This window comes from Notothenia coriiceps, unplaced genomic scaffold (assembly GCF_000735185.1).
Source record: "Notothenia coriiceps isolate Sejong01 unplaced genomic scaffold, NC01 NC01_scaffold00018250, whole genome shotgun sequence".
Lineage (NCBI taxonomy): Eukaryota > Metazoa > Chordata > Actinopteri > Perciformes > Nototheniidae > Notothenia > Notothenia coriiceps.
Window position 1 is genome coordinate 13,275 of NW_011350951.1, and position 13,674 is coordinate 26,948.

General features: G+C 39.7%; 1 protein-coding gene across 3 annotated transcripts in view; it reads right to left on the reverse strand.

Annotated features, from left to right (window-relative positions):
- Nucleotides 1–13,674, reverse strand: part of LOC104950922 (SLIT-ROBO Rho GTPase-activating protein 3) — a 47,615-nt gene that overhangs the window by 12,247 nt on the left and 21,694 nt on the right. For all 3 annotated transcript variants that reach the window (XM_010777521.1, XM_010777523.1, XM_010777522.1), the window contains exons 4-6: nucleotides 11,865–11,927; nucleotides 4,452–4,637; nucleotides 2,023–2,151 (exon numbers count right to left, since the gene is read on the reverse strand). In XM_010777521.1, the coding sequence (XP_010775823.1) occupies nucleotides 2,023–2,151; nucleotides 4,452–4,637; nucleotides 11,865–11,927 (378 nt within the window). The remainder of the gene's footprint in view (nucleotides 1–2,022; nucleotides 2,152–4,451; nucleotides 4,638–11,864; nucleotides 11,928–13,674) is intronic.

Sequence of the window (13,674 nt, forward strand, 5' to 3'; positions counted from 1 at the left end):
AAACCAAAATGTACTGAATTATTGTGTTGTTCTTTTTTCGTTGCTGTATACCTTAGTCTACCTCATGGTGCTGCAAGAATTACATTTCTCAATGGAGGTAATTAAAGTCATGTTAAGCTTATTTCCAAGCAGAATTTTAAATAATGTATCAAGCTGACACCACTGACCAAACTCCCTCTTCACAGCATTCATCAGCTCCCGGCAGTAAAGAATAAGCTCCACATGTTGTCCAAATTACACTTTAACAGTTTAAAAGTCTCTGATGCTGACTGACAAATCTGACTTCTTGCTGCGTGAGCGTCTGGTTTGATGTGTGGTGTGCAGTTACTCTGACACGACAAACCTCTGCACCGCTTGTGGCAGCCAAACCAGTCAAGCTCACAATCCTATTCCCTGCAGCTCAGCAGGATTTGGAACGACATGGACCTTTCAGTTTCAAGAGACTGGATCCATCACAGCTGCTCAGCAAAGAGGCAGGGAAATCTTTGTATGTCCACTTACAAAACAACATACCACCATCACACTGCATACATCAGAGACATACTCTCCATCCTATTTCAACTGCAATTTGTTTCGAATAGCGTTCATTAAAATGTAGAATTCTCACTAAAATCATATCTTATCATGCCTGACCTGGAAAATGTCATCATTGTGACTCCGTATGGTGGTTGGCCCTCAAGCAAAAATGTGAGAACCAGGCGGGAAACATTAAAGGGCTGAAAGGTTTATATTGATAGAAATCTTAGTGTTGTGTTTGGTATTGTCAGCAACAAAGCCCACACATACTGCCATGTGTCATTTAAACTCTGCGACATAGGCCTGATATGAAAGATTGTCTTCATGTGGAAAATAACACAGAAAATGTAATTTTATAAAAAAACGAATTTGCTTCACAACTAACAAATCCAATTACAGCGTCTACAATAGCTAGCAGCACAACCCAAACAGTAAATAAGGAAAACATCAGTTTGGGATGGGAAAAACTCAATAGAAAGCAGTCAACAGTGGGTGCCCTTTTTTGTTGCACAACAAAAGCAGACAACATACTGTATGTATTGAGAATAGGATTAAATAGCAAATTAAGTCCCAAAGTCCAACCTCCCTGAAGAGAGATATGTGCACGAAAAAAATAAATACAGAATGTTAAAAAAATGTAAATGGTCAATAAAGGCTTTCCCATCTTAATGTTCATCTGTTTGTCGGCAGGGTAGCAGGTCACCTGGGGCTGAGAGCTCTGTGCCAGCCACATTAACCGCATTCATGGCTGCATTAACACAGCCTCTGCTCACCAGCTGACTCTGATCGACTTCCAACCATTAGTGGTTTTCTCAACATTCACCCTATTAAATCCTGGTAATCAGACCTTCCAGCTGTGCCACTGGTTCATCATTTGAATAATAGTGACTTCATTTATTTATAGGTTCTCTGGACAAACACAAATGGGGACATTATTGAAAGTTATATTGAAGGGAATATTATAGTGTCATAGTTACAAAGGCTGTTCCTCTACTCTGATCCATGAAAGGAGAGACAACAGAAGGCCAAATAATAGAGACAGACTGCGTGTGTCATGGGCCGTGTTTTTTACTTGGTGACAATCAGAGGCAGACAATCACAAGGACATGCTGTGTTTGTCCCGGCAAAGCTCCCGAAAGCAGCATCGACAAAAATAAATGAATGAGTATGAGACGAAGGTGTCAACACTGATGGAGTCCCTCGAAATAATTTGTCAAATATAATCTTCCTGGAGCTGTGTGTTACTGCAGATTGCTGAACTAATATTCATGAGAAACAGCAGTCAGTCGGTGTTTAGTTTGTTTTGCAGAACTTAATAATGAAAAAATGATGGCATAACATTCAGTGGGGCGACAGAGCAGCTTGAAAACAAACAGCTAACAGGCTGAGAGCGAATGAGACTCAGGAACAGATGGTGAGAAAAGCGACAGGGCTGCAGAGTTAAATCAACATTAGAAATCCCAGCTGAGAGATGTAAACAAACACATGTGCCCAGCGCATACTTACATCAATCATATCAGAGACGTCATGGATGTAATATTTCGCCACAACAGCATTTGTTGCTGCGAGGTTCAACAAATAGTCATTCCGGGCTTTTGTGCATTTCAGCTTGTTCTCGGAATACTTTGCTTGCCTCTGGGGAGGAGAGAAGAGACGGAGCAGATGAGAAGACAGAACATCAGTGTAGGAAGGGGGGGGGGGTTTGAGTGTGTGCTCAGTCAGCTGCATCTTTGGGACCATCAGACAGGTAGAGATGGCAGGGAAAGTTTGGAGAAACAGGCTGTGGAGAAAGTCCCTCTAGATAGTAAGTGTTAAGTGCCACAGCCAGGCTTTTAGTCATTATTCCGTCTCCAAACACTTAAGTAGCACAGACTGCAGACTGTGGATGCTCACAGAGGAGCACTTAAAGAGACTCTGGCTTCACTAAGTGAAATGAAGCTGGGGCCAGCAGCTGATTAGCTTAGCTTTCATAAAGAGAGTGAAACAGCTAGCCTGCCTTTTTTTTTTAATGGTAATAGAATCCAGCTACCAACTTCTCAAACATTCAGTTATTAACATGTCAGAAAAAAACAATTGTAAAAACAACAATATTGTGTTTGGACTCATGCTAGTTAAACCCCTCCCCTCTTTATGATAGGCTTAAGGTAACCATCTGCCGGTTAGCACAATTTGTTTCTTCAACTCTAACTCTTAATTTATGGTTGGCTAAATGTGGGACTGTATCTCTAGTTTGAATTTAGAAATGCATTTGCACAATTGTACTTCTCTTGTTATCTAGAATAAGGACAAATGACAGCATTTTCCATTAAGTAACTATTGCTCTGAATAGAACAAAACATATTGATTTTGCAAATGTGTGCTTAACAGTTTTGACAAAGTAGTTTCCCTTTAGCAACTCAACAATTTAGTGACTCAGAAAGGCAATACTGTAGTTTGTAATACAACACAAGCATAATCATTTTTGAGCAGAGAGAGACATTTTGCCCATTATTTGAATAGTTTGTTTGTTCATTTCATTCCACATGGTCATTTTGTTTCCAATTTAAAAGAGCCATTATGATGCAAATGTCAGCAGTGGTTGAGAGGAATATAGATTAACTTTTATTTCTTGCTATTTCTACTCTAACCTGTTTGAAGGCAGAGTACTGAGACAGAAGCTTGGAAACGAGAAGCAGGAAACAACTTTCATTGCCACTTTGCATTATAAATAGTGTTCAGTTCAGCCTGCGGCGGGAGAGATGCCGTCTTCCTGACAGCCTTTTCATTTCCTGCACCTGAGAGATGATGGGGGCTTCATTTGCATAGAAAAATTCTGGGAGAAGATCCAAAGTAAAACATGCATCGGAGCATCTGAAGTACATTATGCTCCAGAGGCCACCAGCCTTACACTACTGGAAGAGAAGATTTTAAACAAGTGGAAATCTCCATAAGATGAAAAGACAGTTGGATTGTTTGCTGCTATTTTCTCAGTGTGTATCTGGCTGCAGTCCTTCAGGATCCTACTGAGACTTTCTGAAATGTTATTGCTGCCTGTTCGTGACGTATCCTCCACTCACTCTGTCCAAATAACCTTAACGGCCCCTACACACGGCGGCACGCGTGGACGCTTCAACGCTTCTGCTTCAACGCTTCTGCTTCAACGCTTCTGCCCATTCACTTTGAATGGGGTGACGTCACGCTTTGCCGAACTGCATTGTGGGAGCAAAGCATAGCTTTGTTCGCTTCAAAAGTAGAGCAATGTTCTACTTTTGAAGCTTCGACGGAAGCGTCAGCCAATCGAATCATATGCCAGTACAAGCTCTAGCCAATCAAACCGTTGCTTGTGTGTCCGGGGCGGGAGATTCAGGTGATTGGTTGTTGGTCTAGCTTCAGACATGCTCGCCGGCAAGCGTCAACGCACGCCGCCGTGTGTAGGGGCCATAAGAAAGAGCTCCATTTACAGAAGTAAAGTCCTCACACCTACTAATTTGGCTTTGAGAAGGAGCTGCTTAACATGCAACAAACTAAAATAACACTTACATATTTACATACTTAAAGTTGATATGCTCAACTTGTTAGCATGTTCCAGCAGACATGGTGCAACATTGTCATTCATCCTCTGTCCAGTTTCTGACCACTTGGCAAATGCAATTCCCATATTCACTCTCCAGTTAGCTCTGCTCTAGGCCTTTACTAACTCCTGAGGGCAATATCTGACTCTTTTATCAATACAGCTGCCTGCTTTGGCCAAAAATGACAGTATGAGAGTAGTGACAGTGTTAAGGGCCTGAAAACCAAACAATTAGCGAACATAACCAAGCTGAGAGAAACTGCAGATTCACTGTTAATTCCCTGTGGGTTCCCCCTTTCACATTTCAATTAAATACCCATTTAATGGTTCAGTATTTTAAAATTGAAGCTGAATTAACGAAAACCTTAACATCCCTTAGACTCACCTTCTCTTTTATTTTTTCTATTTTCCTGACAAAGCTGCGTCTTGGTTGGCGGTCCTCGTGGCGCAGGAGGTTAACGTTGAGATCTCCGGACTTGCTGAACTGCTTCTCCTCCTGCTTCTCAGCATCCTTCAGCTTGCTCTCTGCACTGATGCTCTCAGTGTGGTACATGTGGTATGTTTTCATCACCTGCAGCAGGAGGATAACAGACATTCAGATTGACCAATAACAGGGCTGATGATCATCACATTAATAACAGATGCTTTTCAGTTGCAGTCAGTTTGCATGTTAGCTTAAAGTGGACCTATCATGCTATATTTGAAACATATGTTGTAGGGCCATACCTATACAAAATATGTCTGTGAAGTTTTTTTTTCAAAATACCAAACAGACCACCCATTGTAGCCATGCCTCATACTGCTCAAACCCCTCTTTTGAAGCCCTGTTAGAGAAACGCGGATCTTGGGTCCTTAGCTTGAAAAAAAGAAAAGAAGAGGGGGCGGAGCTAATGCCTGATCAGAATTCTACCGGAGATAAAGTTAAATTCTGCTGTGATAAAACGCCATCCTGTTTAAACCACGTCAATGATTATTTCTGAAATAGTATGGATCTCAAAGGCTTTTTCTCTTGCGGGTTTATCACAAGGTGAGTTCTTTTTTTATGTCCTGCTTTTTAAACACTGCTCTTCAGGACAGGTTAGCTCTGAGTGTTAGCGAGGCTTGCCAATGNTTTTCTCTTGCGGGTTTATCACAAGGTGAGTTCTTTTTTTATGTCCTGCTTTTTAAACACTGCTCTTCAGTACAGGTTAGCTCTGAGTGTTAGCGAGGCTTGCTAATGTAAACAAATAGACGTCCAAAACACGTCAGGCATTGTTTCTGATAGCAACTTTCTGTTGGTCCGCTGCCGATTTGACGTCAGTTCGGATGGAATCTGTATCCGCTTGTTGTACACCCGTTTTAAAAAGATTTGGGTAAGGAGGGAAAGAGAGAGGGTTTTATTTTCTGACGCTGCGTGAGTTCCCCGACGCACCGGGGACATATATGTATGTCTAAAAGACATCACAAAGTGCATTTTGCATTATAGGTCCCCTTTCAGACATAATCAGAGGACATATTGGTTTTAAAAAAGTACATTGAGTAGCCCACAGGCTGAGAAAAGTGAAAATACTGTACGGGAAACAATTGCTTAGTGTGGTACATTGAAATCAATGCTGTATATCAAAAAAAGAGCTGCAACAATAAAGTAATGCTGATAAGTCGAATTGAACATTAATACATTGGGAACTATTTTGATAATCTATTCATCATTTCAGTCATTTTTCAATCAGAAATTCCAAACGTTCTTGGGTTTCTACTCATCAAATGTAAGTATTTATGGCTTTTATTTCTCATATATAGTATGACGTTATAAGATTTGGGTTTTGAACAGTTAATCAGACAAAACAGGTTAATTGAAGACATCACCAGGGGCTCTAAACAAATTCAGAATGTGATTTTATTTCACTGGTAAAACAAACACTAATATAAGTTAATAAATAAGTATAGACTCGGGATATGTGCACAGAAGAAGGGTTTGATTGCTGAAATCATAAGAAGAAAGCCAACACCAGTATTAAGTCCTTAATCTGTGTAACAACTGAAACCAACAGAAACATTAAGAATATACTTCAATATAAAGAATATATTGTTTCTTTCCAGGACAAAGCGCCCTAATTGAGTAACAACAGCATTACTGTTTGTGTTAATAATGCCATATTCCCTTCAGCATGCAACCAACATAAGGAGATACAAATAAAAGATCATATTTTCCACGTCTAGTGTCATTTCCTTTAAAAAACTGGCTTGGCTTGAGCGTTTTCATGGTGGCCTGGTGGATCAATTTGGGCGTCGATGCAGCGCTAACACAGATGTCACTACATGTGGAATATTTTAAGTTAATCCAAGGGCCCAGGGCTGTGTGTGGTGAAGCCTTGGCTGTCAAATCTTCAACTCACCACCTCATCCCCTCCTCACTCTGGCATTCCAGAGCCTCTACATCATACCTACTGCAACTCATCTTCACAACAGAGTTCTTCATCTTCATCTTTTTTGTGTGCAGCAAAGTGACAGTAGTATTTTCGGTTTTCTCTGCAGTTACCTCTCCACTTTGATCTCTACGTACACACTGAACGTGAAATTCAGCCCCCCTACCACACTCCAACATTATGATGACAAGACTGTGGTGACTGAAAACCTTCATTATAGAAAACAGAAGCACCGTGCGTCTTTAACCCATCCCAGATGCTCATTGCGAGTTTTTCCTTTTGGAAGCCCAGTCTTAAGCCTCGTAAAGGACTGTCCAGATGTGAGCACGTCTTCAAATGCCTCAAACATTCAGAAATCTCATTGAACACCTCAGGATGTTGGACAGTCAACATAAACAGTAATTTATGTGTTTCCTGTGTTCAAGTAAGTAATGCTCACTTGGTGCTAAACTTAAGCAGTGGGGTTCCTTTTAACTCTGAGAGCTACTCATCAACATCAGGTGTTTGCCGTCACAACTATAATCTTCCACAGACCTGCAACCCTGCGACAGTATATTTATCAGTGCTGCCACTTTAAGAGGCTCTATTTATTCCCCTTTGTGTCATGTGTGAATAAATAGTTTTCCTCTCCAGGCAGTGCAGGAAATCTTAGAAAAACAAGAACAACAGAGTGACAAAGAGCTGCTAGGCAAACACCTGAAAGTAAAATAAATAGATAAAATGAAAGCCAGTGGTCTATTCTGAGAGAGACAAAGCTCAACATCGTTGTTGCTACTCCGCCAAGAGAGAAACTAGGCTAACACCCTGTTCCTCCCCAGGCTTTAGCACCGTTTCTTTTACATTTCTCTTAAAATGTGCTGCATTTACATTGAACCATCTGACTACAGGACCGGCAGCTAGAGACACAAACTCATTTGCAGGAAGACTGAGCTTCAGCTGTGTCTACAGGAGGTGTGTGAATAGTTGAGTCATCTGCTTAGGGCTATTTAACTCCTGCAGTCTGTGAGCTGGTAAAAGAGACCCAACAGTGAAAGGATGCCTGGAGTTTTTCATAATGAATGCAAGCAGGGGCGGCGGGTACTGTAGGGAAGGCTAAGCCTTCCCAAATATGTGTTTCACTGCATCCTGGTAAAATACAAATATAATGTTTAGTGTCTTTGACATTAGCGCTGCTATGCAGCCACCTGTGCCCTGTACTACGAAGCCAGTTCAACAGACCCTAGATATCTTTGAGTTATCTAAACTAACCCTAACAAACGAGATCTCGCTAAGCGGTCCTACGACGCTGGTTAGTCGGTAAATCAAGCCAGGGTTTCTCTCTCCAGCTGAGAGCGCGTTCACGTGAAAGGGGCGGGGTTAGCACATTTTGACCAATCACAAATAGGGACAACGCAGCGTCATACTTCATTAATGAAAAGTAAACTAATATTAGATAAATATGAACTTTAAACNCCAGGATACAAGCCACATAGTTGCACCTGCAAGGTGAATATAGAAAAACTGGTTAAAAAATAACTACAGAGTGTTTGAAAGCGTACAACAGTTTTATGATATCACTGCCCCATTTAAGACACGAGTGGATCTGACTTTAATTACATTTGAGTTGAGTATTTAGTCAACTTAATGTGTTGCTTAAAATAATACTTCTGCATACAGTATGTGACAATGTAGGTGATGCACGGCCAGATACGGCTCGAGAAGCTGACTCATAAGGAAATGTGATATATTATGATATTATATGAATGATAAAGTGCGACACGTCGGCGTCTTCTCTGCATAAGGCAGTTTAAACTGTATTTCCTTTATCCTGTGATATCTGATATGACTTGATAGATTTAAACTCCGCACACTGAGCTCTGATTGGTCAGCAGGCGGTGCTTTCACTGAGTTGATCTCTTTTCTATAGACGCGCAGGAGGCGGGCAGCGTCAGGTAAAAACAGTTATTTAGCATTCCCAAACCTGAGCCTCACACGCCGCAAAAAGCACATAGGCCTACTTCTATTTTACTGATATCCAAATATTCTAGGGAAGTCCATGAGTAATCACTAATTCGCTCGTTTGCGTTTGACTGGACCTTTGTTGTCTTTCCTTATTTGTATTCTTCTCTCTTAATTACACTTAATTAAAAAGGGTTTGTATTTTAACAATGTCATGTACAAATATGCAACTTAAATATAAAAAACTGACCGATACATTAAGATTAATATTTGAAAAAAGCGAGATGCAACAAGGTGATTTCCAAATGTCACAACATAATCTGTAGGCCTATAGTAGCCTATATCGTGAAGCATTAGCAAGGATGAAAACAATTGGAAAACGTAAATGTAAGAAGAGACCAACAATGCATCAAATACATCTGTGATGTTGTTTTTCCCAAATATGCAACAGCTTCAAACATTTTGTGTTTTTTTCAGCACTAACATGGTGTGAGTAAATGTTGTTAAATATATCCCTGAGGAATTAAGTACAACTGACTAAATTAATGCATTTAACCAGCACCAGCCCTTAGAGAGAGGTTGTTGATATTGTTATTAACAAAAGAAAAAGCGTGTATAAGACTGAGGAGCAAACAACCAACACAAGGTGGGGGACCAGAAAGATAAGATAAGCTTTATTGATCCCAGTGAGGATATTAAGGCAGTGTAGCAGGAAATTAAAACAGCTTCAAGCTAAGAAAACTGAATTTCACATTGATATATGTTGCTGGAAGCAGGAAGTGACGGGCTTTAGCTCCTATTTCTCATCTCAGGTTTGCTATTATTGACAAGCCGAAACAATGAAAACATGCTCTGCAATTTCAAGAATACTCACGCTACAGCGCCATACTTTAATCTACGTTTGAACAATAGCTTCAGCCCACAGTTTACCTCTCACTGAGCAGACTGGGATCCTAATGGGACTTCACAGTTTTCCTTGAATAGAATTGGTTGGCAGCCTGTGAAAACAATTACAAAATACCACAAGGCAACCACCATGAGGCCAGGCTATTGATTCAGCTATTTCTGCACAAATACTAACAAGGTTGAAGTCATGAAAAACAATCCTTCATTCCCCTCAGACAATGAATGTCACTGCTGCCTGAGGGTCATTTGTGAAATAACTTTTCTGCCGCCTGTGCATTGTTAAACCTTGTCAGAGGTTATGATGGAAACTAATGCTTAAAAACAGAAGTTAATAAACGGAATAAAAGTCTGAGAAAGTGTCAAAATGTACAGTTGGTGCTTTTTTGTCCAACCTGAAGCTTGTAATTTGAGGAAGTGATTTTTGTGTTGTTGCAACCATCATCATTTTCTTTTCTTAGCTGTGAAGATTCCCACAATTCACACAATCCTCATGTTCAGAGAGAATTTTAGATTTTTAATTTTCAGCCAGATTGCGGCTGAGGCCAAGTATAGCATGATAAGAGGGACCATCTGAGTTTCATTATGCAGCATCGTCCTCAGCCGGAGCCGGAGAGGGCAGAATGGGTGAAACAGACATTTTAAAAAAGTATAAAAAGGTGAATAATAACAATATATTTCCACAGGATTTCATAAACCTGAAACCCTAAACCAAACTTTCTGTCAGACGTAGCCTTCAGAAACAATACTTGCATTTTATAATTGATATACAGTTAAGACATAAAGTCAAGTATAGCAACCTCGGTATTTATACCTTTATATTATTATACCTGGCTGTCCATAACACTTACCTATTGCAACTTCAAAATGTACAGATTGCAAGCTCGGGAAGAATTGCCATCAGTGGCCTTTAACAGTTAAACTCTCCTTACATTGCTAAGATGATTTAGTAATATAAAGCAGCCATGCCATCTCTTGTGTTTCACCTCAGGGAGCAGAAGATTGCTGAAGTTGCCTGGGGTTTGTCCAGTAAGTGGGCATGAACCCTCCTTCCTACTCATCCTACCAGCACCAGTACATTATGTCCTAATTCCCAACATATGTTCATCTATCTGCAAGGCTTACTGCAGGAAATCCCATTATTAACAATTCAGTTTTGAATTAGTGTTAAATAGAACATTTTGAAGGGTTTTAGAAATAGTTTCAGAAAGTAAAAATAAATCGGGGATACAATGATGCTGCTTTTCCATTAAAAAACCCAACTGAGAAAATGTGGGTTGGGAGACATGCTGCCTTTAAATACTGCCCTCTAAAAGTGTTATATACTGTAGATGTTTTGAAAACCAAACATCTTGGTTATAAAGCATGACGGGAATCATCCATACATACATTCAATCCGCTATTTTTGTATATTAAAATGTATGGGCAGCAGCTGCAGGATGCCTGAGAGTTATTGCTGAAAATAAGGGAAAAGGCTATTTGGGCTGCGAGAAATCTGAGAAAAAAAAATCTGCTGTGTTGTGCTGATGTTTTTTTCTCCATCTCAAAATGAAGCGGAAGGAGATTTAACCAAAAAATAAAGAAAACAAATTGTACCAGTAAAGAAACTTCTCCCTATAGTAACTCTCCGAAGAGGAAAGCATAGTGGTGACATCCAATGCAACAAAGCAGCAGAGCTATAGCAGGTGACCTAAAATGAATAATAACTGCAAACACACTCTGACAGGACGATACCTTCATGTATTAAGGCATGCAGGTATTTCACAGGCCTCCATAGACACAACCAGTCATCTGACCCTTTAACAGGACTAGAGCTGAAGAACCCACCAGATGTTGAAGTGACTCAAAGCCCAGAAACTGTCCAACTTGGAGAGAAAGTAATGTTCCATTTCATCATTTACAACAGCCTCTATCATTCTCTCACTTAACAACATAAATCATCATCCTAACCCCCTGTGTGCTCAGCAGCTATAGAGTACATTTAAACAAACTATCTTTATAAGAAGTCCCTTTCAAATATCTTATGTAAAACTCTCTCATGAGCTTCTCCTCTCAGTTTAACAGAAAAGAGTGTGACAGCACCACAAATGACATGCTTCAAAATGACCATGAGGTTGCACACTTAAGATTTATTTAAAGGCAGTTACATTTGTCTGCATTCATTTCAGTTAGTTGTACCTAATAAACTGTAAACTTGGTATATATCACAAATAGGTGGTCTGATGGCAGTGGTGTTTTAATGAGACTTAATCTAAAGATACTCTTGGTACTGGTGCTTCCAGAGCTAAACATAGCCATATTGGCCGTGACAGTGGGCCTCGTATTTGCTTTACTTGGTAGGCTCACCCAAGCCAAAGTCTAATGTTGAAAAGAAAATACTCATTCATTCAAGAAATAGTTCATAACATGCAAAGCAAGGTAATAAAAGAGAACAGAAAAAGAGAGACGTGAAATAAAATGTGAGAAAGACAGAGAGAGCAATAATACCTGGATGAGCTTTGTGCCGCGATAAAGTGAGTGATCAATCAGGAGGAGACACGTGTGTTACTTACAGTGTAGAGTTCATTCGTCACCTTCACCAGCTCCTCGTGCATCTGGATCCCAATGTCCTTGCTCTGAAACACAGCAGGAGGAAAGGACAAGGGTGAGCCAACAAACAAAGCTTGAGCCTTCAGCTGCGACCAGCAAACCCAAGTGGTTCTGCTGACACTGTGACTTTAGTGAGCCATAGTGAAGTCTCTCAGCAGCTAATGGATGGATCGCCACACAATCTGATAGTTATTCAAAGACATCCAAGGATGAATCCCAAATACTTTGATCAGAATTTTTACTAGACGACCACTTCAGATTAAGGCTGTCACGATATAACATAAGTATTCCACAGTGATGATATCAGGGCAATATCGATTCTCACTTTTGGTTATTTTGTATTTGCTATAGAAATACAGTTTGACTTGATTTTAATATCTTTCAAAACATTAAAAAAGACAACATGTTACATGCTCTTGAAAAATAAACACACCGTGTGTTGAGGTTTCACTGTTCTCTACAAAAGATTCATAAAAATTGATGATATAGCATGCTAGTGGATAACAAGCCATATTTCCCCAGGGAAAATATTGCTTATCCTTTCTTTCTACCTTCAATATGTTTTGCAAATTTAATTCTACTCTTGACAACTGTACACTCAGTCATCTCACTGCACAGCAAGCCTTGTAATAAAAAAAACTCTAGACACACCTGGACTTTAGATGACAGAGAGAATCTAATAATGTCTGTTGTGTGGGAGAGAAGCGCAAAGCCTTTATTTGAAGACAGTGAGGTGAGAAAATGCACCAACAGCACACGCATGTCTCAGTGTGACTGTCTGACACATTCAAAAAAACAGAAGCAACACCTCTCACAACTTCCCAGAGCTATAGGAAGATATGGTTGAGATCGAATTTTTAAATGTTAACTATTTAGTCTTCTAATACATTTATACAGGTTCATATTTTCTCTTTATTGTTACCATGAGTTGTGGTTAACTTTGAAATGCTATTTCTAATGTAAAAGTGCTCATAATTTGTATTCTATAACAAATGTGTTCTTCTCTTCTCTACATTTAAGAAGTTAGCTTATTCTTCTAATGTATGCCTCTTTATACCTGCTATGCCACTTTTTGCTGTAACACTGTAAATGTCCCCGCTCTGGGACTAATAAAGGATTTCTGATTCTGATTCTGAAAAGTGTTGCTCTGCAGCTAAGCTCTATAATCTTTTGTTTTTGTTCTGTTTCCCTCAGAGGTGTACAGCCCAAGACAATATACACTTTATGGAGAAATAACACAAGCAGCAGAGGACATTAAAGAGGTTACTGACAGTCAAATGCTGTATAACACTGTATTATAAAAAAGTGAACCCCATTGTTAGCATGCTAGCCATGCTAACTCTGGCACATTATTTACAACCCTTCCCATGTTATTTTCTCTCTCTGCTTTTAGTCAAACCATGCAGGTACATATTTCTATATTATGGTCTTATTTCACTTTGAGTCTTTAGCAGAGCCTGTAACCCTGCATTGGAGAAAAAAAAAAAGAGGAAGATTTTAAGGGTCTTTACGGGCGACGGACAGGAAAAGAGAAACTGTTGAGTTAAAAGTAAAAAGGTCAACGCAATTGATGCCATGTTTATGAGTGATAAGTGTCAGTTTCAACAACGTCAACAGCTGACTCGTCACTCCTGGTATCATAGTGACTCAGCAAGATGCATAATGGTAATTTCAAACATGAATCATTTTATAATATAATATCATTTTTATTTTCTTACAGGTTCATTAAACAAGGAGTAGCTTCTTTGAAAGAAAAACACACACACACAAAAC